Raw genomic sequence first — 25,031 nt, forward strand, 5'->3', positions numbered from 1 at the left:
ATTGATTTATTTGTATATATTATGGAAGAGAAACATGTATTGAAAATGCATAGCACATTCTTTAAATATCTTTAATTTGCCTTGTTTGCATTCTTTTGTCAGTCCATTTTGTAATGATTGTCACATAGAGATTAAATAAAAATAATACACAGATGGACAAAAAAATGTTCCCAAGTTAATTGGAATTAAAATATAGCATCTTGTTTGTAACATCCTTAAAAAAACACCACACAACTCATACATTAAGCAAGTCTACTGCACATGATTATGTTTTTTGATCACTACAAAACTGGTTTGCATTCAGCGGGAACAAACACAACTTCAATCCGTTGGCGAGTAACTTCATCAAGAACCTCCAAAAACCTACACGGGACAACATATGCTCAAGTGTTAACCAACATGCTTCGTATTATTGCAAATAAAGTCCCAGTCAACAAAAAAATAAATGCATAAATACTCACCCCGGCCAAAAGGTCTTTGGATAGCCGCTTTCGCTTTTCAGCATCATCTTTGACTGGTTTATTCTGAGGGAACTGGCGAATCACTTTCGCTGCCTGCTGATTACCTTTGATCTCTGAAGTCGTACCGTCCACTTGTTGAATTTTACGTTTCTGCACAAGCCAAGTAATTAACGTGATTATCAGACTTTTTGCATAATGTTAATCTGTGCTAGACTTGTGAAAAAATGTAAGTTTAAGTATACCTTCTTTAGTCGTTCGTCTATAGAACTTAAAGCACGAGACTGATCAACTTTTGCAAGATAGAAATCCCGCTCCTTTTTAGCTGCAGACAGTTCCAGTGCAAGTTTTTGCTCTCTTGTTGCATTCTTATACGCTGTATTACAAGCAGTCGAGTTAATAACTTAATATTACAAATATTTTCAAGATTTGAGTGATTATCATTAAGAATATGTTTAAGGACATCAAAAGTTTATACCAATCTCTTCAGTGAGATGAACCCATTTGAATTTACTCAAATATTTAATGTTCCAAAGGTCATAATAGAATGAAGACTTCTTCCTCCCGCCTAAACACACAATCAATGATTCAATGCCACATTAGATAAGTAGCAATCTACCTTTATAAATATATGTTCGCTTGCATACATACCTATTTGTTCACCGTTCAACATCGAAGCAACCCTTTTAGCAACACTCTTGTTTGTAAATTCAACCCATCTACAAGAAGAATAAAAAAGTCACTCGTATTCATTCAGAGTACATGATCATCCAACATCTTTCCCTTCTGTTATTTTTAAAATAAAACTTACCCTTCGGTGAACCCTTGCCCACGAAAGCCACCTGCTTTTTTACGGTGTACATGAGCTGTAGGATCTGTAGAAAGATTTTATATAAGTATGAAACACATAGTAAACATAATAACAAATCATTCTGCAAGAAGGTCTTTTTCAATGATATGCATCTGTCAAATAAAACAAAGATAAGATTAAAATTAGAAAAAGTAAAAAACAATAGTAACCTTCAGGTGTGAGGTAAATTCTCTCGATTTCTCCATATTGAGATAGAATTTGACGAGAAGCTTTAACGGATCCATTCGTGGAGGAATTCGGCTCAAGTAGCATACACCACGCTTATTAGCCTTAGCAGCTTCCTTCAATAAACGTTCTTTCCTCCTTTTCTTCCGTTCCGCCTTAACTTTTTCTAATTCCGCATCGGGTAGCTCCATTATGGAATCATCTAGTTCGATTTGTTCTTCATCAGCCATTCTTCACAACTGAAAACGTTGGAACAATACAGCCACATTCAAAAAAACAAGGGGCAAAAGCACACTTGCAATCTCATAAAAGTCCATTAAAAATGTCATAAAACTTGTTGCAAACAATTATGTTCAGAAGAGGTATAAGTATAACCAGGTAGGGTCTTTGTTTCCATTTAAGCGTATTGTCAAACCACATACACACTAAGTTACTAACCATATAACAAACAGCAGAAACTTATCGTGTAGTTATATAAACAAATCTAGTAGACTAACACACTAACATAGTGAAGTATGTACCATAATTAATTGCTATTTTCATTTTTTGAAATATGACAATTGGTTGTCTATTGCATATAGGGGCGTGCAAAGTCGGTTCGGTTATGGGGGCTTAACCATAAACATAACCATAACTGAATGGTCGTTTAACTATAGATCAGTTAACCGTCGGTTTCGGTTAATTGTCGAATGTATATTCTTATTATTATTTCCTTTGTTCCGTTTGAAAATGGTTCAATTATGATTTTCCAAGCTCAACTATAAAGTTTCAAAGCTAATATATGCCGGTTCCAAGCTCGGTTACGGTGTTCCAAGCTCGGTCATAGACAGTTGCAGCATGAATTTAAATGCTAGAAGGTAGAAATTGAAGTACAAAAAATGGAAATTGAGGTATAAATTTTGGAAAACCATAAACATAAAAGGTTTGATTCGGTTTCAATAAAAGTTGGTTAACGAAGACACATTGACTGTAACCATAACCAGATGACCGGTTAATCATATCCACTTTAGCTAACCAATTGGTTTTGTCTGTTATGATTAATTTTGGTTAAGCTTTTCGGTTATGGTTCGACTTTTGCTCATCCCTAATTAGGAGTGAGCATAAAACAGGTAAGACCCGCAAAACCCTCAAGACCTAAGAACCGATCAGACCCAGTTATATTCGGTTCTTGGGTCCTGAGAATACCATTAACTGGGTCCGGTCAGATAAAACCCATTTGCACCGAGCATAAACCGTGCAAGACCCTAACCGATCAGGCCCGGTTATTTACAATATGGTGAGTTACCGGGTCCGAGTCAGGTATTGCGAGTAAGACCTGTTTGCACACCCCTAGGCTACCCCTAATTGCTTATGTCTATCCTGGGTTTAACATTTAAGCAAATATTATATTTATTATACTTGTATAAGAATGCACACCAAGTGTTTGTTAATATGCCAATGATAACAGACTAATTCTACACCGTAAAGATGACAAAAATCGCTAAGATTTGAATACTGATTAATTCAATAGCAACCGAAAGCAGATAAGTATTGAATTATAGTTGAAATCAGCAAACGAAAGAAACCCTAATTTACTTACCGCCTTTTGAAGCTCGAGAGGAATGCAAATGCACAACTAGTATTGGGACGGGTCGAATAGATAATGGGTCAAGTGTTTATAATGAATAATTATTTAAACGTTATAATATTTTAAAATCTCACCCGGGCTCGGGGCATGAATGTACTTATTTTGTCATTTATCAGAGTTTGTTCTAGACGTGTGTATTTTATTTAATAATAATAATAATAATAATAATAATAATTCTATAAAAAATTTAAACTGAATAGGCGCATACTATGTAAAACTTCATAATTCTTTTTTTATCTTACAGACGAATGACAGAAACATGCCGGAGTTTGAAAGACGTGGCGACTTATAAATTGTAAATTTTTTTTCATGTTTCTCCTTGTGCAATTCTAACGTTTAATAACTTCGTTATCATATAATGCAAATTTGAAAACCCCATGAGCTCTAATCTATGTAATATATAACATCTATACTATTTAATAATAAATAAAGCTTTTTAAGTACCAAATATTATCACTATATTGATTCTTACAAATTTTTCTCTCATCTCTCTCATATTAAGTATATTTCTCTTTTTAATATTTTTTTTTAATTTTAATAATTTCATCCTAATTTAAAAGAATTAATATCATCATAAATATATTAATATGTTTAATTTAAAATATATTGCATTGGTTATTAATATTAGATTTTTATAAGTAATCAATATGAAACGGATTGGTTTCTTTAACCGGTTAATATCAAACATTATTCATGTTAAAATAGTTTAAGATTATAATAAGTTTTGGTCCACGAGTTGGTTTAAAAAAGTAGTCATTTACAACTAAGTTTTGATATTAAAAATAACAAAGAAATAATTTATGATTTATAAATTTTCAAACAACTTTTTATTTCCAAATTGCGTAATGTTTAATTTTCTTACCGTATAATATATTTTTATATATGTGATACATTTTTTTAGTATTTCACATTATATTATTATTTAATAAAAAATTACTTATTTAAACTCGTGTGCTACACGGGTAACTAACCTAGTACTTTAATAAATAATATGTAATAAGTTAATTATTTTTGACCTTTCATCTAAAAATGTTCCTTGTATGTCAATCCCAAGTAAAGAAGAATAAATTGTTGAAAAAGAATAAAAACTGTTGAAAAAGAATAAATAAGAATAAATTGTTGAAAAGATTCGTGTGTAAAAGTGTTATTCTGAACAACGAATTTCTTGTTTAAAAAAAAAAGCGTTGGAATTTAAACATCATATTTAAGAAGCAAAGCTACAATCAAGCAGAGGGGTAACTGGGGTAATTTTTCATTCAACGACAGTTGTGTTTTATTTACTGAATTGGTAAGAACTCAATTTAGTCATTAAGTTGTGAACTATTGATAAAACAAACACCCTTAGGTCTAATCGAATCAGACATAACCTCTTAATGAAACTATTCAAATCCAAACAAACAACTCTTATAAATATATAATGCATGGTGAGATCCTAAAATGCTTAAAGTGGTATTGTGGTAGTGCTCACGCCACACCAATAAGACTACTCTCATTGGCAATCTCATAATGAGATTGGTGGGCCCAAAGTTTAAAAAAAATTGAAAAAGAAAATAATGCAATCTAGATTGGCAATCTAGGTTGGTGTAGCAAACCTAGATTGCAATCCAAACTAACCTCCGATAACTTAATTATTTAATTATCTTTTAATTCTAACTAAAAAAATAATTAAATACACGATATTTATTAAAAAAAATATGAACATTCCGATATAAATTTTATTAAAAACGGACTTCGTTAAAAAAACATTTTTTTTAAGTTGGGATGGGTTATGAATGTGTATAAAAGATTGGGATGAGTTAAATTATGTAGATTGAAGAGAGAAAAATTAATTTTATAATGTAATATTGAGATTTTGAGATTGCCAATGGAATTAGTCTAATGAAATATAGCAAATCCTCTTTCTTAAAAGTATCACATGATGACGTCTTAAAAGCTACCACCTTTATTTCATGGTACATGTTACTAAGAGCATCCATAAGACCACAACGGTTATGGAATCTAAGGTCCGAATTTACGTGACGTACGGTAGAAAGACAAGATGGTTATAACTTATAAACTTCTTTGTTGTGAAGTAAATTCTCTGAACTAAAGTTTGTGTCTGCATACAAGTGGCAAACTAGTAAGATGGACAATTTTCTCTTTCTTTCTCTTGCATACACATATAGATATATTATGCACACATATTATATATATATATATATATATATATATTTTAATAAGATTTGTGAATGTTTGTTGTTGTAGAGTAAATGATGATTTTTTTATAAAAGTTTGGAATCTTAGTGGAGTAGATGTATCAGTTTATGAAAGTTTATTGTTATAGACTTATAGATCCTCTAACCTAACCTCCCGTAAGGAAACCTTTGTATATAAATTCATTTCGTAAGTTGGGTTTAACATAATAATATTATATTTAAGTTATTTAAGTTTTTGTTTGTTTGTAAATAGATGTAGTTATTCATAAATTTTGTGACTTGTAAAACTTATGCCGGTAATAATTAGTTGGTTATTATACTTGTCTAAAATGCTGCTTTTTTAGCAAATGAAAGATAAGAAACTGTTTATTATCACTTATTTTAATTTTAATATTACTACATTTTATTTGCTTATTTATTGATTTATTTGTTTGTTTGTTTGTTTAGAAAGGAGAGATACTTGGAAATAGAGGAGAAATGACAATAAAGAATGATGCCCTTTTGCAACCTGAGAATCTTATTTATGAAAATTACAGATTTAGATGTATGTCAAAATTGTAATTACCAATACCCCCTTATAGATGAATATAGGTTAAGTTATTCAATTATTAATTTTATAAAATAACTAATAAATTCCTTCCTGTTAAAAGATATAAGCAACTTAAATATTTATGAGCCTCACCATTTTTGAATATATAAATGTAGTCAACACATTAGAGAATATTATAGAATATATTATTAGAGTTTTAGTATTATAGTGTTATAATAATTAGGTAATTGTATTTGATTATGTTTTCTTTTATTTATCTCTTTGCAATCGTATATATAGTTGATCAATAATACATTACACCTTACGAGGTTTTCATTATTCAATGCACGTGTCATATATAATGTTGGTGGTTATTCAATCGAAAACCAAAATACCCCAAAGCTTTCAGACATTTGGATTTTGGATATTTCCCGTTTCAAATAGAATCCTTGAGTTCTCTAAATGGGTTACTAATTGACGCTTTTTTTTTCCTAAGAAGTTGAAATTGCGGGTTTTGTTGGATGAGTGGGCAATGAATTCGGTGGCACTTCGATGATTGAGCAATGTATTCCGCACATTAGCATGGTTTTCTTTCTATCACTCGAGCAAAGGATTCTACAAATTTCGCAAAGGACCTAACTTGTACCGATATTGGTACCAGTATTCATTTGTAGGGTTCATGGTTTTCGGTCGATATAAAACACATGCATGTATCCCTTTACACATATGTCAGTATCTTTTAGGGATTGAACCATGGGGAAGTTGCTCATGGTATGTTTTGTTTTCCTCTTTATCATAAAAATGTGGCTAATATTATAATACAAGTTTTTTATACATATATCAGATTGTTTTACGCTACTAGCTTCAAATGGTCACCCAAACTACATTTTTATGGCACAAAACATCCTAAATTGTTTTATTCATTTGGATTATGAATGATAAAGTATAAATTTTTGTAATCATAGTTTCACATAACTTAAGATATATGTTTTTTTTTATATAAATAGGGGCTTGAGTTTGGTCCAAAATTTACTAATTACATAATATTATGTTCCTTTTGTTATCTTGGTTTTAAATGAATCTTTAACTCATATTTGTTCATATTATGGGCTGTTTCTGCTGTTATTTCAACATGAAAAAGACTGCAATTCAGTGTGTAAACCGGTCCATATCTGGACTGGCTTTCAGGTCAAATTGATGCAACACGTATCTACATTCATGGGTTGTTTTGTTGCTCCTGTGGCGGCTGATTTTAGAGGATTTTCCAGACCAGAAATCGGTTCTAAATTTCGGTTGCAAATAGGCGCTTAACTGTACTGTTCTGTTTTAGTTCATTGAATATAGTTTGCTGATCAGTTGACTTTCTTTCCTACATTCAACATTTTCTAGCGGATGATAGTTGACGAGCAAATCATAGTCATTTATGATCTTGTCACGAGTTAAACTAATACCAAACAAAGTTGCATCTTGCCCCCACCGCATCGCACGGGTTTCCTACTAGTATATGTAAAAATATTTAAAACTTTATGAATAAAATAACTAAATAACTAATAAATAATAAACAAGCTAAGTTCTAGCTCGTTTACGCCCCTAGCTAACACACTCTTAATATATCATTATGCATAATATTTGCAGCAAATGCTTACCTGTGTGATCAGGTGTGGAAATACTGAAGCAATTGATTGACCGGCTTTTCTATCCGCGGTCATCAAAGAAATACTAAAGTAAGGATGGTTTGCTATGAATCTAATAAGCTGAAAACGAAAAAATATTATAGTTAAAAATTTAGCAATAAGAAGGATGAAACATTTAGTTGGTTAATGAAACAATAACTTACCTCGACACCAGTATACCCGCTCGCTCCAAGAATACCAACTTTTATAGATTTATCAGCTTTCTGAGATGATACAGCTAACATTTTGACAGGCCTTTTGCTAGATTTCAACATTTTTGGTTTATCCTATGATTCAATACCAAATATCTTTTTGACATAAGAAACTGAACACTGAATAATCTCTTTTACATTATATGTTACAACTAGTGTATAAACCAGCCTAGCCATTGGTGAGCTGCATAAAACTGGCTTGCTAAAATAAATATAAAATATAAAATTTTAACTATGAATATATACATGTATATAACTAAAAAACTAACAAATTGATATATCAAAACTGAAAGGTACCCGATACTGAAAACATGAAAAATGAATACACTGATTGGTAAAAAATGTGCATTCTAACTAGTAACTTTTTTTTTTTTCATGCAAAATGCAAAACATAATGCTTGCATATTTATTTGTTTATATGTAGTTCTTGCAATACATTTTTTTTTGTTAATACATGCTTAATATCATAGAAACATCCAAACAATTTATATAACTAGTAACTAAAAATCAAAATAAGTTATAAAAGCTAGAAAATTATTGTATGATATGAACCTCAAACCTGGAGAAGTAGCCTCCATCCGTAAAAAGCGAACGCATAGCAACCATGGAATTCATTTTCTAGAAAAAAATAAATATATATATATATATGTTAATGGCATATTTCCCCCTACAAACCCCTCGTTAAATGCATATATACCCAACCCACCCAAAATTTTAAATGCATATTTACCCTCCATCCTTAATCAAAAAAATTGCAAATTTACCCATTATGCTTTATTTTATTCAGAAAAGCAAATAAGCAAATAATCATGTTTGAGTATCATAAAAACACTTCTAGGCTTTGCGTTATGTCGTGTGTTAAAAAGACGGTTTCCAAAAGCAAGAAATCTAAACCTTTTGTTTTGCTTTTTCTTTTGAAATACCAAATTACAAATATACCCACCGTTCCATTATCTGTAAAACTATGGCTGTTCACGAACCGAACGAATTGAGTTTAAAAAAGCGATAGATAATTTATGCTTGAACTTGGTTTGGTTTGAAACTTGGTTTTGCTTGATTTCGTATAAAGTTTTAAATTTTAAATTTCTAAAACTCCAATCTATCATTAATTCAAGACTCTCGGTTCTAAAATGTATAGAACTCTCTTGAGTTCCTAAATCACATACAGGGATCCTAGGGTTTGGGCTTTTGTCGACAACCGATCAATTGATTCTTCTTCTTTTAATCGATAAAACCCAGCCGGAAGTTATGTCAGTCCTTTTGATTGTGATTGCTCATCGCAGCCTGTCTCTTCTGTTCTTCTCTTTTGTTGCTTACATTAAGGACCCTGTAAGCGAATTGTTTCAATTTGTGTAATATTTAGATAATAAATTTGATCTATGTCGTAATCACTCTTCGTGTATCGAGTTCTCATGATTCTGAGGCCAGTTTGTTTGTATCTTTGAACGCATATACAAGTATAGTCCCAGTTTTGTTTATATGATTATAAAAATTTTATCAAAGAAAAGAACAATTTAGAAGGTAGTTAAAACTTAAAAGTAGATTATGTGATTTTATTAACTTTTTACATATATCCTTCTTTACTAAGTTATATAAAGATAATCCATTAGCATTATTATAAAACTAAACATGTATTTTCACACCGATGAATTGAAACTACTATTGTGTTCTTTTTAATGTACTTTGTAAACTTTCACATAAATAGCATCAATTAGTGGTTATGAAAGCTTACAGTGAAGTTGAGGCTGGATTTGCATTCTCATTTTGTTGTTCAAAGCTATGCAGGTTTGGTTCAAATCTATCAGGTGTTTCAGTGATGTTGTGTGCTTGCATTAACCGGTTAAAGTTGACATCTTTTGTGCATACAAATTACAACATGCGTTCCATGGTGAATTCAACTGATAAGGTAAGTTAGCATGGCATCACATATCAATCTTGTTTATGCCAAAGAGTCTAAAATTGCACTCTATGTGAATATTTTTTATAATGTATACACATGTATGTTATTGCTAGGTAGAAGCAGAGTCACAAAAGTTGAGTTATCTTATGATGTGGACTTCAATATCTTGGTTTTTTTCATGGTCGATTGTACTTTGTGTTAAAATGCTATCCTATTTAAACATGTAGAAAGATAACTAATGATCACATATGGATGATGAAGGTTTTAGACACAATCAGCAATACGTTTTTTTTAGATATTTGGCTGTTGAAATTTGTTGACTAACCATAAGTTATTTGTCAATCTTGACCTTTGTTGGTCAAATTTGATTTTAATGTCAAGTTCGACTATCTGTGTCAAAAGTGACTTTTGGAAACAATTGGCTTAAATCTGAACTAAAATAACCAAACACAATTAAAAATCCGTCGGGTTTTTTTATTTATTTATTTTCAGAATCCAATTTCTTTGTTCGGTTTTGCTATCAACCAAAACCAAAGAAAAAATGAACCGAACCGGAAAAACCAATTTTAGATTATTATTAGAAAAACAAATACATGATGTAGCCCAAACATATTAGGTCCAAAAGTAAAGTTAGGCCGAATTCATTATTATGGTCCAATTTTATCGACCTGATTTTTTTTAGCTTATTTTTATCATACTGCGGTCACACTCGAGTGGACATCAAAGTTGCAACAGTTGGTTCTCAGGTGTAATTGGGCCTGTATCATTCGTTAAACGAGTTAGTTGTTTGACCTGTTAATGGGCTGCAAAATTGTTGCTGTAAACGGACTGCAGAACAGGTAATTAAACCTTAAATATGTAATACTCTAGGCTGCATAATTTGGGGCTTGAAAACTCATACAAGACTTGAATATAATTGTAACTGTTAAATGGCTTCTCTTTCTGGTTAGGCATTTCAAAACTGTTATATTTTATTAAAGACTTGAAAACCAATTTGTAAACAAATTTTAAGCATATTGTTTAAAATGTTTTTCATTTATGCTAGCCAATTTTAAGTAGTCAAAACTCAAAAGTTTTCCTCATTGGTTTGGATTAGTAGTTTATTCGTATTTTATATTTTGGAAAACTTTAATAAAGTTAACCTTTCAAATACAACACACAGATGAATATATCGATTGCAAAGAAACTGACACCAATTTCATTTCTTTATTGTGCAGGTACACCAATGGCAGCTAATGGAATGCACCAATCTGACAAAACACACCATCCAATATGTAATTATTATTAAACATAGTAATGTTGTTATCAGTAAAGTTCATGTATGTTCGGATAATGGTTACTCGAAATTGATGGTTATTTTAATTATCAGTGTATGCTAAGCCAAAGTATTAGATTATGGTTAAAGTGGAATTATTAGTGTATGTTAGGACAAAGTTATAAATTCATGAAAAAGTGAACATTTGGGCCACAAGTTTGGTACGGGTCACATACTTTTTACTAATCGAGTTAAACTTTGAATTCGGATCATCTGCTTACTGGTTCAAAGACACGCTGCTGCAACGCGCAAGTCAAAAAATTAGAGAATTTGAATTACCCTTCCCTACCTGGTATAAGTTAATTATATTTTGCATTTTGTTTTTGACCGACAATGTATTTTATTCCGTAGATTTATTTATTTTTTCCCTAACATTATTAACTTTTCTTTAGAAGCATCAAAATGAACATGGTGCAACTGATAATTTTAAAGATGACGTTGAGAACAAATTGTATCTGTAACCTTGGTTTTATGTTTTTTTGTTTCTTACAAATCAGTTTTATGAGCATACAAATTATTTGGGTCAACAAAGGTTGATCAGGAGGTTTGTTTCGCCTCAATACGCACATATCTGTAATTTTGTTTATAAGTTGGTTAGCATATTGAAAATTTGTTGAAGGTGAACTGGTGAAGGCTTCTCACACCATATACTTTGCATGTATATGAATTCATAATCATGTATATGGTAGAAAGCCAAAATAACATTGGTTCTTATTCTCAAGTAGTCCCAGTGTAGGAGTCACTTCTATGTTCGGACCCACTTGGAGTGAAGCTAGCATTGACTTTTGAGTCAAAATGATAGTGTAAATCTTTGACTATGAATATAACCCATTTTTGTTATATGTTTTTGTTTTGTTTTCGGGTAAACTAACTCTTTTGGGTCAAAAAAGATTTTAACGTATGTACATATGTATATTGGCCAAAAAGAGACGAGTACAAGAATAAGTAATTAAAGATTTAAAATAATACAAATACAAGATTGTAACATCGTCATGATTTAGTTATTCTCTTTAAAATGCATACAAGCAGAGGTGTGTAGTTTTCTTTCTATTAAAAAGCGAGATAGCTAACTTTTATATGTATTCTTTTCATATAATATAATATAATATAGGGGGCAAGCAAGATAATGACAACATTAGTTTAATAAGTTTATATTTTATTTTATGTTTGATTAGAAAAAATATGTATTATAAGTTTAGTAAAAAAAAGTTTTCTCCGGTCCCATAAGTTTAGTTAATAAAGGTGCATGCCAAAATCTAAGCCTCTATTTTCAATATAGTTTTATCCGCAACCAAAGATTTTATAAACTATTGCTTTTGAAACCAAAGATCTTGTAAAGATATACCCAACGTTGGCACCGTAACGAACCTAAATACTACCAACTAAATTTCACTCATATAAGTTTTGTTTAAAAAGGTGTGGACCACATTACCACAATATAAACCAATATTTTCTATACAGTTTTTGTTGCAACCAAAGATTTTATAACTTTTACTTTTGTAACCACAGATTTACAAAGTTGCATACCAACTTTAGCATCATAACTAAGCGGAATGCTACCAACTGAATTCTTGTTGCCTCCCCGCCGCAACGCGCCGGCACTCATACTAGTATATAATATATATATATATATATATATATATATATATATATATATATATATATATATATATATATATATATATAGGGTAATGATCATAAGAGAACCATTTGAAAATTGAGAATTTGAGAACTATTTTGGACCACTAAAATGGTTCTTAAAATTCTCAATTTCAAAAATGTTTGTTTTTTTTACTGCTATTCGAACCCAGCCCGAACGGCTCATTTCCAAACTGATCCGAAATCGGACGAGCAATTTCCGAGCGAACGAGCGTCATACGACTAGCATTTTGTAAATACACTTACTTGTATTTGACTCGCAATTGAATGACTCACTCGGTTTCAGCCGGTGCCACCACTTTCGAATAGCAGTCAGAAGGTTGGAGATTCAATTGTTTTGTGGTTATGTTATTTTTTTGTTAGGGTATAAATTTATTTAAAAAAAAGGGTAAATATGCGTTTTTGTCTAGTTAATTTATTTCCATAATAATAACTTAAAAGATTATGAATTTAGCCAGGAACCCACCCAGGTTCGATTCTTGTCCCACCAGAGGTACCAGTGTGATGATGGTATACTAGGCGAGTAGTTGGCTTTTCACTAGTTGGATCTTTGAACTGAACGGGTTTTATCTCATTATATTGTCGTGCCTTCGGGAGAGTGTTCACGGGCGTTGGCCTTAGGTGAGGGTTTTTACCGGATCGAAAGACGAGTGTATCCCGATATGATGAATTTAGTCAGTAACCCAATTGCAGGATTCGTTGGTCATTAAAGAAAAAAGAAAAAAGAACCATATGAAAAGATAAGTGAAGGCGAGTCGTTTTGACCTACCAACCCGCTCTTCTTTATCGCAACCCCTCATTCTGGCATTTCAACTAGGGTTGTCAATTTATGAAACGGGTCTGTTAACATGACACGACACGACACGGGTTTTAACATGTCTGGGTTTGAGCTTAACATGTTTCGTGTCTTAAACAGGTCCACCTTTTTAAGACATGTTAAAATTCGTGTCCTAACAGGTTAAAGACATGTTAATTTGTTAGTAACATGTGTAGATTTTTAATTTAAAAGATAAATAGATATACACTCATGAAGTCCTAAACCTAAAGACATATTTGTATACGACATTTCACTCATGTCGGTCAGAACCCACTATTTATTCAAGTATGTTAATATTATGTATTAATTAAGACTTTTTCCAAAAAAAAAAAATTGTTTCATTGCACATGTATTATTCATTGTTTGTTTAAACAGGTCCCTTAACAGGTTTTAACAGGTTAACCCGTTACTAAACAGGTTTGTGTTAGTGTTTTGAAAAAAATGACATGATTAGTTATCATGTCGTGCTCGTGTATAGTACAACAGGTTATCGTGTAGTGTCCGACATGTTATGATAGTCCTAATTTCAACTCAAGCTGATACAACATGATGGAGTTGTATGGCAATCAATATTTTGAGTTCATATGATTAGTAGATAATTTTGTAATTTGAAAGGTGTTATAGCACATTGTTGCTAAAAAATTGTAGATGAGTTGTTTGTAGGATTATTGATTTATTTGTATATATTATGGAAGAGAAACATGTATTGAAAATGCATAACACATTCTTTAAATATCTTTAATTTGCCTTGTATGCATTCTTTTGTCAGTCCATTTTGTAATGATTGTCACATAGAGATTAAATAAAAATAATACACAGATGGACAAAAAAATGTTCCCAAGTTAATTGGAATTAAAATATAGCATCTTGTTTGTAACATCCTTAAAAAAACACCACACAACTCATACATTAAGCAAGTCTACTGCACATGATTATGTTTTTTGATCACTACAAAACTGGTTTGCATTCAGCGGGAACAAACACAACTTCAATCCGTTGGCGAGTAACTTCATCAAGAACCTCCAAAAACCTACACGGGACAACATATGCTCAAGTGTTAACCAACATGCTTCGTATTATTGCAAATAAAGTCCCAGTCAACAAAAAAATAAATGCATAAATACTCACCCCGGCCAAAAGGTCTTTGGATAGCCGCTTTCGCTTTTCAGCATCATCTTTGACTGGTTTATTCTGAGGGAACTGGCGAATCACTTTCGCTGCCTGCTGATTACCTTCGATCTCTGAAGTCGTACCGTCCACTTGTTGAATTTTACGTTTCTGCACAAGCCAAGTAATTAACGTGATTATCAGACTTTTTGCATAATGTTAATCTGTGCTAGACTTGTGAAAAAATGTAAGTTTAAGTATACCTTCTTTAGTCGTTCGTCTATAGAACTTAAAGCACGAGACTGATCAACTTTTGCAAGATAGAAATCCCGCTCCTTTTTAGCTGCAGACAGTTCCAGTGCAAGTTTTTGCTCTCTTGTTGCATTCTTATACGCTGTATTACAAGCAGTCGAGTTAATAACTTAATATTACAAATATTTGCAAGATTTGAGTGATTATCATTAAGAATATGTTTAAGGACATCAAAAGTTTATACCAATCTCTTCAGTGAGATGATCCCATTTGAATTTACTCAAATATTTAATGTTCCAAAGGTCATAATAGAATGAAGACTTCTTCCTCCCGCCTAAACACACAATCAATGATTCAATGCCACATTAGATAAGTAGCAATCTACCTTTATAAATATATGTTCGCTTGCATACATACCTATTTGTTCACCGTTCAACATCGAAGCAACCCTTTTAGCAACACTCTTGTTTGTAAATTCAACCCATCTACAAGAAGAATAAAAAAGTCACTCGTATTCATTCAGAGTACATGATCATCCAACATCTTTCCCTTCTGTTATTTTTAAAATAAAAACTTACCCTTCGGTGAACCCTTGCCCACGAAAGCCACCTGCTTTTTTACGGTGTACATGAGCTGTAGGATCTGTAGAAAGATTTTATATAAGTATGAAACACATAGTAAACATAATAACAAATCATTCTGCAAGAAGGTCTTTTTCAATGATATGCATCTGTCAAATAAAACAAAGATAAGATTAAAATTAGAAAAAGTAAAAAACAATAGTAACCTTCAGGTGTGAGGTAAATTCTCTCGATTTCTCCATATTGAGATAGAATTTGACGAAGCTTTAACGGATCCATTCGTGGAGGAATTCGGCTCAAGTAGCATACACCACGCTTATTAGCCTTAGCAGCTTCCTTCAATAAACGTTCTTTCCTCCTTTTCTTCCGTTCCGCCTTAACTTTTTCTAATTCCGCATCGGGTAGCTCCATTATGGAATCATCTAGTTCGATTTGTTCTTCATCAGCCATTCTTCACAACTGAAAACGTTGGAACAATACAGCCACATTCAAAAAAACAAGGGGCAAAAGCACACTTGCAATCTCATAAAAGTCCATTAAAAATGTCATAAAACTTGTTGCAAACAATTATGTTCAGAAGAGGTATAAGTATAACCAGGTAGGGTCTTTGTTTCCATTTAAGCGTATTGTCAAACCACATACACACTAAGTTACTAACCATATAACAAACAGCAGAAACTTATCGTGTAGTTATATAAACAAATCTAGTAGACTAACACACTAACATAGTGAAGTATGTACCATAATTAATTGCTATTTTCATTTTTTGAAATATGACAATTGGTTGTCTATTGCATATAGGGGCGTGCAAAGTCGGTTCGGTTATGGGGGCTTAACCATAAACATAACCATAACTGAATGGTCGTTTAACTATAGATCAGTTAACCGTCGGTTTCGGTTAATTGTCGAATGTATATTCTTATTATTATTTCCTTTGTTCCGTTTGAAAATGGTTCAATTATGATTTTCCAAGCTCAACTATAAAGTTTCAAAGCTAATATATGCCGGTTCCAAGCTCGGTTACGGTGTTCCAAGCTCGGTCATAGACAGTTGCAGCATGAATTTAAATGCTAGAAGGTAGAAATTGAAGTACAGAAAATGGAAATTGAGGTATAAATTTTGGAAAACCATAAACATAAAAGGTTTGATTCGGTTTCAATAAAAGTTGGTTAACGAAGACACATTGACTGTAACCATAACCAGATGACCGGTTAATCATATCCACTTTAGCTAACCAATTGGTTTTGTCTGTTATGATTAATTTTGGTTAAGCTTTTCGGTTATGGTTCGACTTTTGCTCATCCCTAATTAGGAGTGAGCATAAAACAGGTAAGACCCGCAAAACCCTCAAGACCTAAGAACCGATCAGACCCAGTTATATTCAGTTCTTGGGTCCTGAGAATACCATTAACTGGGTCCGGTCAGATAAAACCCATTTGCACCGAGCATAAACCGCGCAAGACCCTAACCGATCAGGCCCGGTTATTTACAATATGGTGAGTTACCGGGTCCGAGTCAGGTATTGCGAGTAAGACCTGTTTGCACACCCCTAGGCTACCCCTAATTGCTTATGTCTATCCTGGGTTTAACATTTAAGCAAATATTATATTTATTATACTTGTATAAGAATGCACACCAAGTGTTTGTTAATATGCCAATGATAACAGACTAATTCTACACCGTAAAGATGACAAAAATCGCTAAGATTTGAATACTGATTAATTCAATAGCAACCGAAAGCAGATAAGTATTGAATTATAGTTGAAATCAGCAAACGAAAGAAACCCTAATTTACTTACCGCCTTTTGAAGCTCGAGAGGAATGCAAATGCACAACTGGTATTGGGACGGGTCGAATAGATAATGGGTCAAGTGTTTATAATGAATAATTATTTAAACGTTATAATATTTTAAAATCTCACCCGGGCTCGGGGCATGAATCTACTTATTTTGTCATTTATCAGAGTTTGTTCTAGACGTGTGTATTTTATTTAATAATAATAATAATAATAATAATAATAATAATAATTCTATAAAAAATTTAAACCGAATAGGCGCATACTATGTAAAACTTCATAATTCTTTTTTATCTTACAGACGAATGACGAAACATGCCGGAGTTTGAAAGACGTGGCGACTTATAAATTGTAAATTTTTTTTCATGTTTCTCCTTGTGCAATTCTAACGTTTAATAACTTCGTTATCATATAATGCAAATTTGAAAACCCCATGAGCTCTAATCTATGTAATATATAACATCTATACTATTTAATAATAAATAAAGCTTTTTAAATACCAAATATTATCACTATATTGATTCTTACAAATTATCATATTAAGTATATTTCTCTTTTTAGTATTTTTTTTTTAATTTTTAATAATTTCATCCTAATTTAAAAGAATTAATATCATCATAAATATATTAATATGTTTAATTTAAAATATATTGCATTGGTTATTAATATTAGATTTTTATAAGTAATCAATATGAAACGGATGGGTTTCTTTAACCGGTTAATATCAAACATTATTCATGTTAAAATAGTTTAAGATTATAATAAGTTTTGGTCCACGAGTTGGTTTAAAAAAGTAGTCATTTACAACTAAGTTTTGATATTAAAAATAACAAAGAAATAATTTATGATTTATAAATTTTCAAACAACTTTTTATTTCCAAATTGTGTAATGTTTAATTTTCTTACCGTATAATATATTTTTATATATGTGATACATTTTTTTAGTATTTCACATTATATTATTATTTAATAAAAAATTACTTATTTAAACTCGTGTGCTACACGGGTAACTAACCTAGTACTTTAATAAATAATATGTAATAAGTTAATTATTTTTGACCTTTCATCTAAAAATGTTCCTTGTATGTCAATCCCAAGTAAAGAAGAATAAATTGTTGAAAAAGAATAAAAACTGTTGAAAAAGAATAAATAAGAATAAATTGTTGAAAAGATTCGTGTGTAAAAGTGTTATTCTGAACAACGAATTTCTTGTTTAAAAAAAAAACGTTGGAATTTAAACATCATATTTAAGAAGCAAAGCTACAATCAAGCAGAGGGGTAACTGGGGTAATTTTTCATTCAACGACAGTTGTGTTTTATTTACTGAATTGGTAAGAACTCAATTTAGTCATTAAGATGTGAACTATTGATAAAACAAACACCCTTAGGTCTAATCGAATAAGACATAACCTCTTAATGAAACTATTCAAATCCAAACAAACAACTCTTATAAATATATAATGCATGGTGAGATCCTAAAATGCTTAAAGTGGTATTGTGGTAGTGCTCACGCCACACCAATAAGACTACTCTCATTGGCAATCTCATAATGAGATTGGTGGGCCCAAAGTTTAAAAAAATTGAAAAAGAAAATAATGCAATCTAGATTGGCAATCTAGGTTGGTGGAGCAAACCTAGATTGCAATCCAAACTAACCTCCGATAACTTAATTATTTAATTATCTTTTAATATTCTAACTAAAAAAATAATTAAATACACGATATTTATTAAAAAAAATATGAACATTCCGATATAAATTTTATTAAAAACGGACTTCGTTAAAAAAACATTTTTTTTAAGTTGGGATGGGTTGTGAATGTGTATAAAAGATTGGGATGAGTTAAATTATGTAGATTGAAGAGAGAAAAATTAATTTTATAATGTAATATTGAGATTTTGAGATTGCCAATGGAATTAGTCTAATGAAATATAGCAAATCCTCTTTCTTAAAAGTATCACATGATGACGTCTTAAAAGCTACCACCTTTATTTCATGGTACATGTTACTAAGAGCATCCATAAGACCACAACGGTTATGGAATCTAAGGTCCGAATTTACGTGACGTACGGCAGAAAGATAAGATGGTTATAACTTATAAACTTCTTTGTTGTGAAGTAAAGTCTCTGAACTAAAGTTTGTGTCTGCATACAAGTGGCAAACTAGTAAGATGGACAATTTTCTCTTTCTTTCTCTTGCATACACATATAGATATATTATGCACACATATTATATATATATATATATATATATATATATATATATATATTTTAATAAGATTTGTGAATGTTTGTTGTTGTAGAGTAAATGATGATTTTTTTATAAAAGTTTGGAATCTTAGTGGAGTAGATGTATCAGTTTATGAAAGTTTATTGTTATAGACTTATAGATCCTCTAACCTAACCTCCCGTAAGGAAACCTTTGTATATAAATTCATTTCGTAAGTTGGGTTTAACATAATAATATTATATTTAAGTTATTTAAGTTTTTATTTGTTTGTAAATAGATGTAGTTATTCATAAATTTTGTGACTTGTAAAACTTATGCCGGTAATAATTAGTTGGTTATTATACTTGTCTAAAATGCTGCTTTTTTAGCAAATGAAAGATAAGAAACTGTTTATTATCACTTATTTTAATTTTAATATTACTACATTTTATTTGCTTATTTATTTATTTATTTATTTGTTTGTTTGTTTAGAAAGGAGAGATACTTGGAAATAGAGGAGAAATGACAATAAAGAATGATGCCCTTTTGCAACCTGAGAATCTTATTTTTGAAAATTACAGATTTAGATGTATGTCAAAATTGTAATTACCAATACCCCCTTATAGATGAATATAGGTTAAGTTATTCAATTATTAATTTTATAAAATAACTAATAAATTCCTTCCTGTTAAAAGATATAAGCAACTTAAATATTTATGAGCCTCACCATTTTTGAATATATAAATGCAGTCAACACATTAGAGAATATTATAGAATATATTATTAGAGTTTTAGTATTATAGTGTTATAATAATTAGGTAATTGTATTTGATTATGTTTTCTTTTATTTATCTCTTTGCAATCGTATATATAGTTGATCAATAATACATTACACCTTACGAGGTTTTCATTATTCAATGCACGTGTCATATATAATGTTGGTGGTTATTCAATCGAAAACCAAAATACCCCAAAGCTTTCAGACATTTGGATTTTGGATATTTCCCGTTTCAAATAGAATCCTTGAGTTCTCTAAATGGGTATACTAATTGACGCTTTTTTTTTCTAAGAAGTTGAAATTGCGGGTTTTGTTGGATGAGTGGGCAATGAATTCGGTGGCACTTCGATGATTGAGCAACGTATTCCGCACATTAGCATGGTTTTCTTTCTATCACTCGAGCAAAGGATTCTACAAATTTCGCAAAGGACCTAACTTGTACCGATATTGGTACCAGTATTCATTTGTAGGGTTCATGGTTTTCGGTCGATATAAAACACATGCATGTATCCCTTTAGACATATGTCAGTATCTTTTAGGGCATATCACAACTATATTTCTTTGTTTTTTTTCTTTCAGTTGCTATGCGGAGTGTCCGTAACAAACCGAACCCATAACATTCATCCATTTCAAGAACCATTGTTACCTTTTGGCAAACATTTGGTCTAAGCTCGGGGACTAAAGTTGCAATAATACAATACATAAGAGACCGTCAAGATAAATAATTTAACCTTTAATACATTGACTAAAATGTCCTAAGGGGGTGTTTGGTAGAGAGAAAAGAGGGTGGAGAATTGGATTTCCATTGTTTGGGAGAATTAGGTAGAGAATTGGGGGGAGAATTGGATTTCTCTGGGAATTGGGTGTAGGCAAAAAATTGAGAAATCCAATTCTCTCCATTTTGAAGAGAAATGGAATTCTCTGTGAGCCACCATCGCTTCTCTGCTCTACTCATCTGTCTTCTCGGTGTAGGCAAAAAGTGTGTATGGTATTATTTCCATTGCTCCGACCGGCGATGATGTCCGGCACGGCGGAACCCTACTCCGTCGCGTTGCAACTAGCAACTCCGGCGATGATGTAGGCAAAAACATCCGTTCGTGTCCTACTCCGACTGGCGGAACCCTACTCCGTCGCGTCCTACTCCGACCGGCGTCCGTCCGTTCGCAACTAGCAACCCTAAATCGCGGCGGAGTGGTTGGCGGCAGCTGTGGTTTTAGTGGTTGGTGGCCGTGGTGGATTAGAAGAAGATAGAGGAGGAAGAACGGTCGCCGGAGAGAGAGAGGAGAAGGTGGAGTTGGTGGCAGCTGGAAGAGTTAGGTTGAGAGAAGGAGAATGATTTTCACTTCTTTTCTCTATTCTACCAAACAAAGGAAATGATTTTCAATTCTCCACCTATTTCCATTTCTTTCCAATTCCATTTCTCTCCTATTTCCATTTCCATTTCTTCTCATTTTTTTTCTCTGTACCAAACACCCCCTAAGTGAATTGCCTTTGTATACGTCATTTTATAACATTTTTAATCTGACGTACTCATTTGTTTGGTCAGAGTCGTCATTTGTTTTAGTGTGTCAAACGCTGAATTGAGTCATTGATTAAAAGGTCCTAAATACAAGTCACTCGTAAAAAAATTGCTACTTCATATGATGCGCATTGACCTTTACGAGTTTAAACTGACAAGTGATAGATATAATATAACCTCGTACCTGAAGAAGCAAGGTTACAATCTACATTTGGCGCGAGATATATAGAAGAAAAACATATGCATGGATCCGAATCCCCAAGATATCAGGTAAATTATCTCCGTCATTTTCTTAAATAGTATTCGTACGAAGCTTATATTTAACTCTAGCTCGAAAAAACTATAGTTTAAGTGTTGCATACTTACATGTATCGAACATAAGTCGATTTGATGGAGCTCCAACACTATTGCTTCAAGATGCTTATATGTATCAGATTGTATTAACATACTAGAGTTTATTAGTATGAGCCCACGGACTCAGTTAGGTTTCTAGAGCTTTTTTTGTGATCTCTATATATTGTAACTAACTTGACATTTCGGTAATGTCAATCAAGCATTTACCATTGTCTTACGATATGATTATCAGTCATCTCTCAATCTTATTTATTCAAGTATAGAAGTTTTACACTTTGTGATGTCGCATTCGGATTTGATTATGAGAAATATAACATATTAAGGTTGCTATGAATTAACTTCTCATGGCCGTTTTAGGTTCGGGTCACACAAGCTGATGGTCGGGGTTAGTGGATTAATGGTGCAAACATTTGCTCAAGCAGCCGAATCTAGCATAGGGAACAAGATACGGATGGGAGTCGCTTTAGGAACCCTGGCCATGAATGTTTACATAGCACGATGGGTAACCGGTGAAGAAAATAAATTGATAAGTTTTATATTCAATCTCACATTTTGCCTATCTATTTAGCATACTCTATGCTTATGCCAGAATGGTTCACTTGGGTTGGGTTTCCGGTCATATGCATCATTTTGACTATACTAGTGTTTCGTGAAAAGATAAAAGAGAAGCTCACCGGGCCTTACAAAAATTGTGTCGATGCCATTAAGGACATGAGAGATAAGTTTCCTAAACGCCAGGTGCCCGCTAATGTTGATGTTTAAATGAGAAAAGACGGAGATTGTTGTTTATAACATTGTTTCTTATGTAGCTAATACACACATTTGTAGTTTGGTAAAAATAATCTTTCTAGGAACATAATGTGCATACCGTTGGCCACAATTCTGAACCAAATAATGTTGTGTTTATTAGCAATATAATCCAAGATTATACAAATTATTATGCTAATATTGTTTATATTTTATAGTTTTGAGTTATCATGAAGGGTTAGTATCAATTGTATACCTGGTCTTGTAGGCATTTAATTATCAGGGCTGGCCCGGGTAGTGTGCGAGCCGCAATATAATTACTACATCTTATGGATCACATAGGTTGGGTTGTTCATGTCATCAAATTAGTTTATAAATCGGTTAATGGGTCCAAACCGGTTTACTCAACGACTGGCAGACCCAAATCATTTTGGGATATACTGTTATAAACCAGCTTAGAAGGAAAAATGTTAGAGCCTCCCAAATTGATTCAACCTGGTTTATAAACCGGTTTAGGGCAAACAAAAACAGAAGAGACGAGAGCCGTTTTTTTTTTTCAAATAGCGTCGGGTCGTAAACTGGTCGGGCTGGAAACTAGTTTGGGTTTAGTATCGTGGCAGTTCTAGAACCCCCCCCCCCCCAGGCTTCTAGCTTTATTCAAGGCAATTTTGTTGGGTTAAATAAATCAGTTGGGCCTAACAAAAGCTTGTGAATGGTTTATGAGTTTCCTATTAGGCCTATTTCTTGCTTATTTTATTTCCGGGCTTTGGCAATCTTGGAACCGCATAAAATAATCAATATGCACTTGCACTACTTGAACAAAAAGTTCATATTAAACTACTAAGAACTTACATGTCTTGGAACACTAGGCATATTCAACATCCAAAGATCATACAAAGTATAAAATGCTAACGTATTACAAGACTAATGATACAAATTTTTGATCTAGACACTAACATTAACATCCCTTGACGACTCACATCTCAAGATCAGATGTGAGAACTTATTAGTCATGAACTTAACCACCATAGTGATTTTTTTGGTAAAACCAAGTGAACACGAATATTAGCATACTGTAACATTTTACAAATATAAAAGCCATGCCCAAGATAGCAAATCAAATCCATGCCAGGTGAACCGTTGAGGTAGAGCACATAAAAAGATAGATAAGGTGACAAGATCCCTGTAAACTTGAAAATTGTTTTGAAAATCATAACGTTTCGGTGTATAGGTTGTATATCGCTGTTTGGAGAGAACACCCATAGCGATGCAACAAAGTTTGTAACTAAAGCTGCTAAGGAAGTGCCGATAAATATCTCGTTGACTTGTTTCTAGTGTTAGATTCACTAAGTTGAATACTTGATTATGAGTCAACCTAAAACAACCATCATTAATAGTTCACTCGTTTTAACAGAATGAGATAAAAAAAAATAAAGCAGTAGAATTTTTAATTACCTGTTATTATCGCCACTAGGATCCATGGCAAGTCGTATGCTATTCACTTGTGTTGTTTTGATGAAGAGGGTGATAATGTAGAAGCTCAATGGTTTAGGGATCTATTTAAGGAGGTCGTGGATGCATTGTATTAATGCAAGAAAACGATGTACCGATTGTATAATTCATTTGACTTCAATCAACAATTAAGAAAACGAATTGTTATGTCGTGTGAACCTATCGACATGGGCAAAGATCACCCCTAAAGTTTTATTCAAATTCAAATGCTGGTCATTGAGTTTCCAATTTAATTTGTAGTTTCGGAAGATTTTAGAATCAAAATAACTCAATTACTTTAAATTTACATCTTTCTTTTCAAATATCAACACTGTTCAGATGATGGAACCATCAAAATTTACATATGAAAGATACATGCATATTTTGTTTATGATGCAATCTCGTAGTGTAGAAACAAACGTTGTCCTAAGTGTATTTGGGAAAATCCGAATTTTGTCTGGGTGAATTAACAAATAAGCCTGACCATTTTTAATAAAAGAAATATACATTTGTTTGTAGTTACATGTCAGTGAACAATATATAATATTTCAATCACTGATATCAATTAATGGTAAACTAAAAAGTAAAAACGGTATATATGGAAATAGTTCAGGGATGTGCTTGTATAATCTATCATTTATGATGTGCTTGGACCACCCTTTTATTTCTATTTTTGTTTTAAATAATTTTGTTTGTTTTAGGTTATTTTTTAGGTCGACCGACCGATTTCGCATTAATGTAACCGAAACCGATTCAATTCGCGTCAACTAGTCGCCGCAA

The 25,031-nt window shown here is 32.1% G+C and overlaps 2 protein-coding genes and 1 pseudogene across 3 annotated transcripts; all 3 read right to left on the reverse strand.

The window, feature by feature from the left end:
* Positions 1-187: 187 nt before the first annotated feature.
* On the reverse strand, positions 188-3,117 carry LOC143542887 (pre-rRNA-processing protein ESF2-like; annotated as a pseudogene). Its single transcript, XR_013136972.1, has 8 exons — positions 3,074-3,117; positions 1,479-1,733; positions 1,270-1,333; positions 1,110-1,177; positions 937-1,026; positions 704-834; positions 462-611; positions 188-363 (listed from the first exon to the last, which is right to left on the reverse strand). The product of XR_013136972.1 is annotated as a pre-rRNA-processing protein ESF2-like (transcript).
* A 4,307-nt stretch (positions 3,118-7,424) lies between these two features.
* On the reverse strand, positions 7,425-12,894 carry LOC143542888 (putative N-acetyl-gamma-glutamyl-phosphate reductase, chloroplastic). The gene is made up of 4 exons (XM_077035360.1): positions 12,851-12,894; positions 8,283-8,348; positions 7,683-7,805; positions 7,425-7,599 (listed from the first exon to the last, which is right to left on the reverse strand). Exons 2-4 carry the CDS (start codon positions 8,343-8,345, stop codon positions 7,462-7,464), a joined length of 324 nt encoding a protein of 107 aa, XP_076891475.1. The 5' UTR covers positions 8,346-8,348; positions 12,851-12,894; the 3' UTR covers positions 7,425-7,461.
* Positions 12,895-14,275: 1,381 nt separating this feature from the next.
* Positions 14,276-17,185, reverse strand: LOC143542866 (pre-rRNA-processing protein ESF2-like). Its single transcript, XM_077035342.1, has 8 exons — positions 17,161-17,185; positions 15,568-15,820; positions 15,359-15,422; positions 15,198-15,265; positions 15,025-15,114; positions 14,792-14,922; positions 14,550-14,699; positions 14,276-14,451 (listed from the first exon to the last, which is right to left on the reverse strand). The coding sequence occupies exons 2-8, from the start codon at positions 15,809-15,811 to the stop codon at positions 14,434-14,436; spliced, it is 765 nt and encodes a 254-aa protein (XP_076891457.1). The 5' UTR covers positions 15,812-15,820; positions 17,161-17,185; the 3' UTR covers positions 14,276-14,433.
* Positions 17,186-25,031: the final 7,846 nt, after the last annotated feature.

The sequence above is a fragment of the Bidens hawaiensis genome, unplaced genomic scaffold (genome assembly GCF_021521415.1).
Source record: "Bidens hawaiensis isolate Kalapana, Puna unplaced genomic scaffold, B.hawaiensis_p1.1 tig00012999_1, whole genome shotgun sequence".
NCBI classification, from domain to species: domain Eukaryota; kingdom Viridiplantae; phylum Streptophyta; class Magnoliopsida; order Asterales; family Asteraceae; genus Bidens; species Bidens hawaiensis.

What these genes read in the sequence shown, in the direction of transcription:
- LOC143542866 (XM_077035342.1), bottom strand. Translation starts at nt 15,811, where the DNA reads ATGGCTGATGAAGAACAAATCGAACTAGATGATTCCATAATGGAGCTA. An exon ending in GGGCAAGGGTTCACCGAAGG is followed by an intron (nt 15,266 to 15,358) that starts GTAAGTTTTTAT and finishes TTCTTCTTGTAG; the next exon opens with ATGGGTTGAATTTACAAACA. An exon ending in TCATCTCACTGAAGAGATTG is followed by an intron (nt 14,923 to 15,024) that starts GTATAAACTTTT and finishes CTTGTAATACAG; the next exon opens with CGTATAAGAATGCAACAAGA.
- LOC143542888 (XM_077035360.1), bottom strand. Translation starts at nt 8,345, where the DNA reads ATGAATTCCATGGTTGCTATGCGTTCGCTTTTTACGGATGGAGGCTAC. An exon ending in GCTACTTCTCCAGGTTTGAG is followed by an intron (nt 7,806 to 8,282) that starts GTTCATATCATA and finishes ATTGAATCATAG; the next exon opens with GATAAACCAAAAATGTTGAA. An exon ending in GCGGGTATACTGGTGTCGAG is followed by an intron (nt 7,600 to 7,682) that starts GTAAGTTATTGT and finishes TTTCGTTTTCAG; the next exon opens with CTTATTAGATTCATAGCAAA.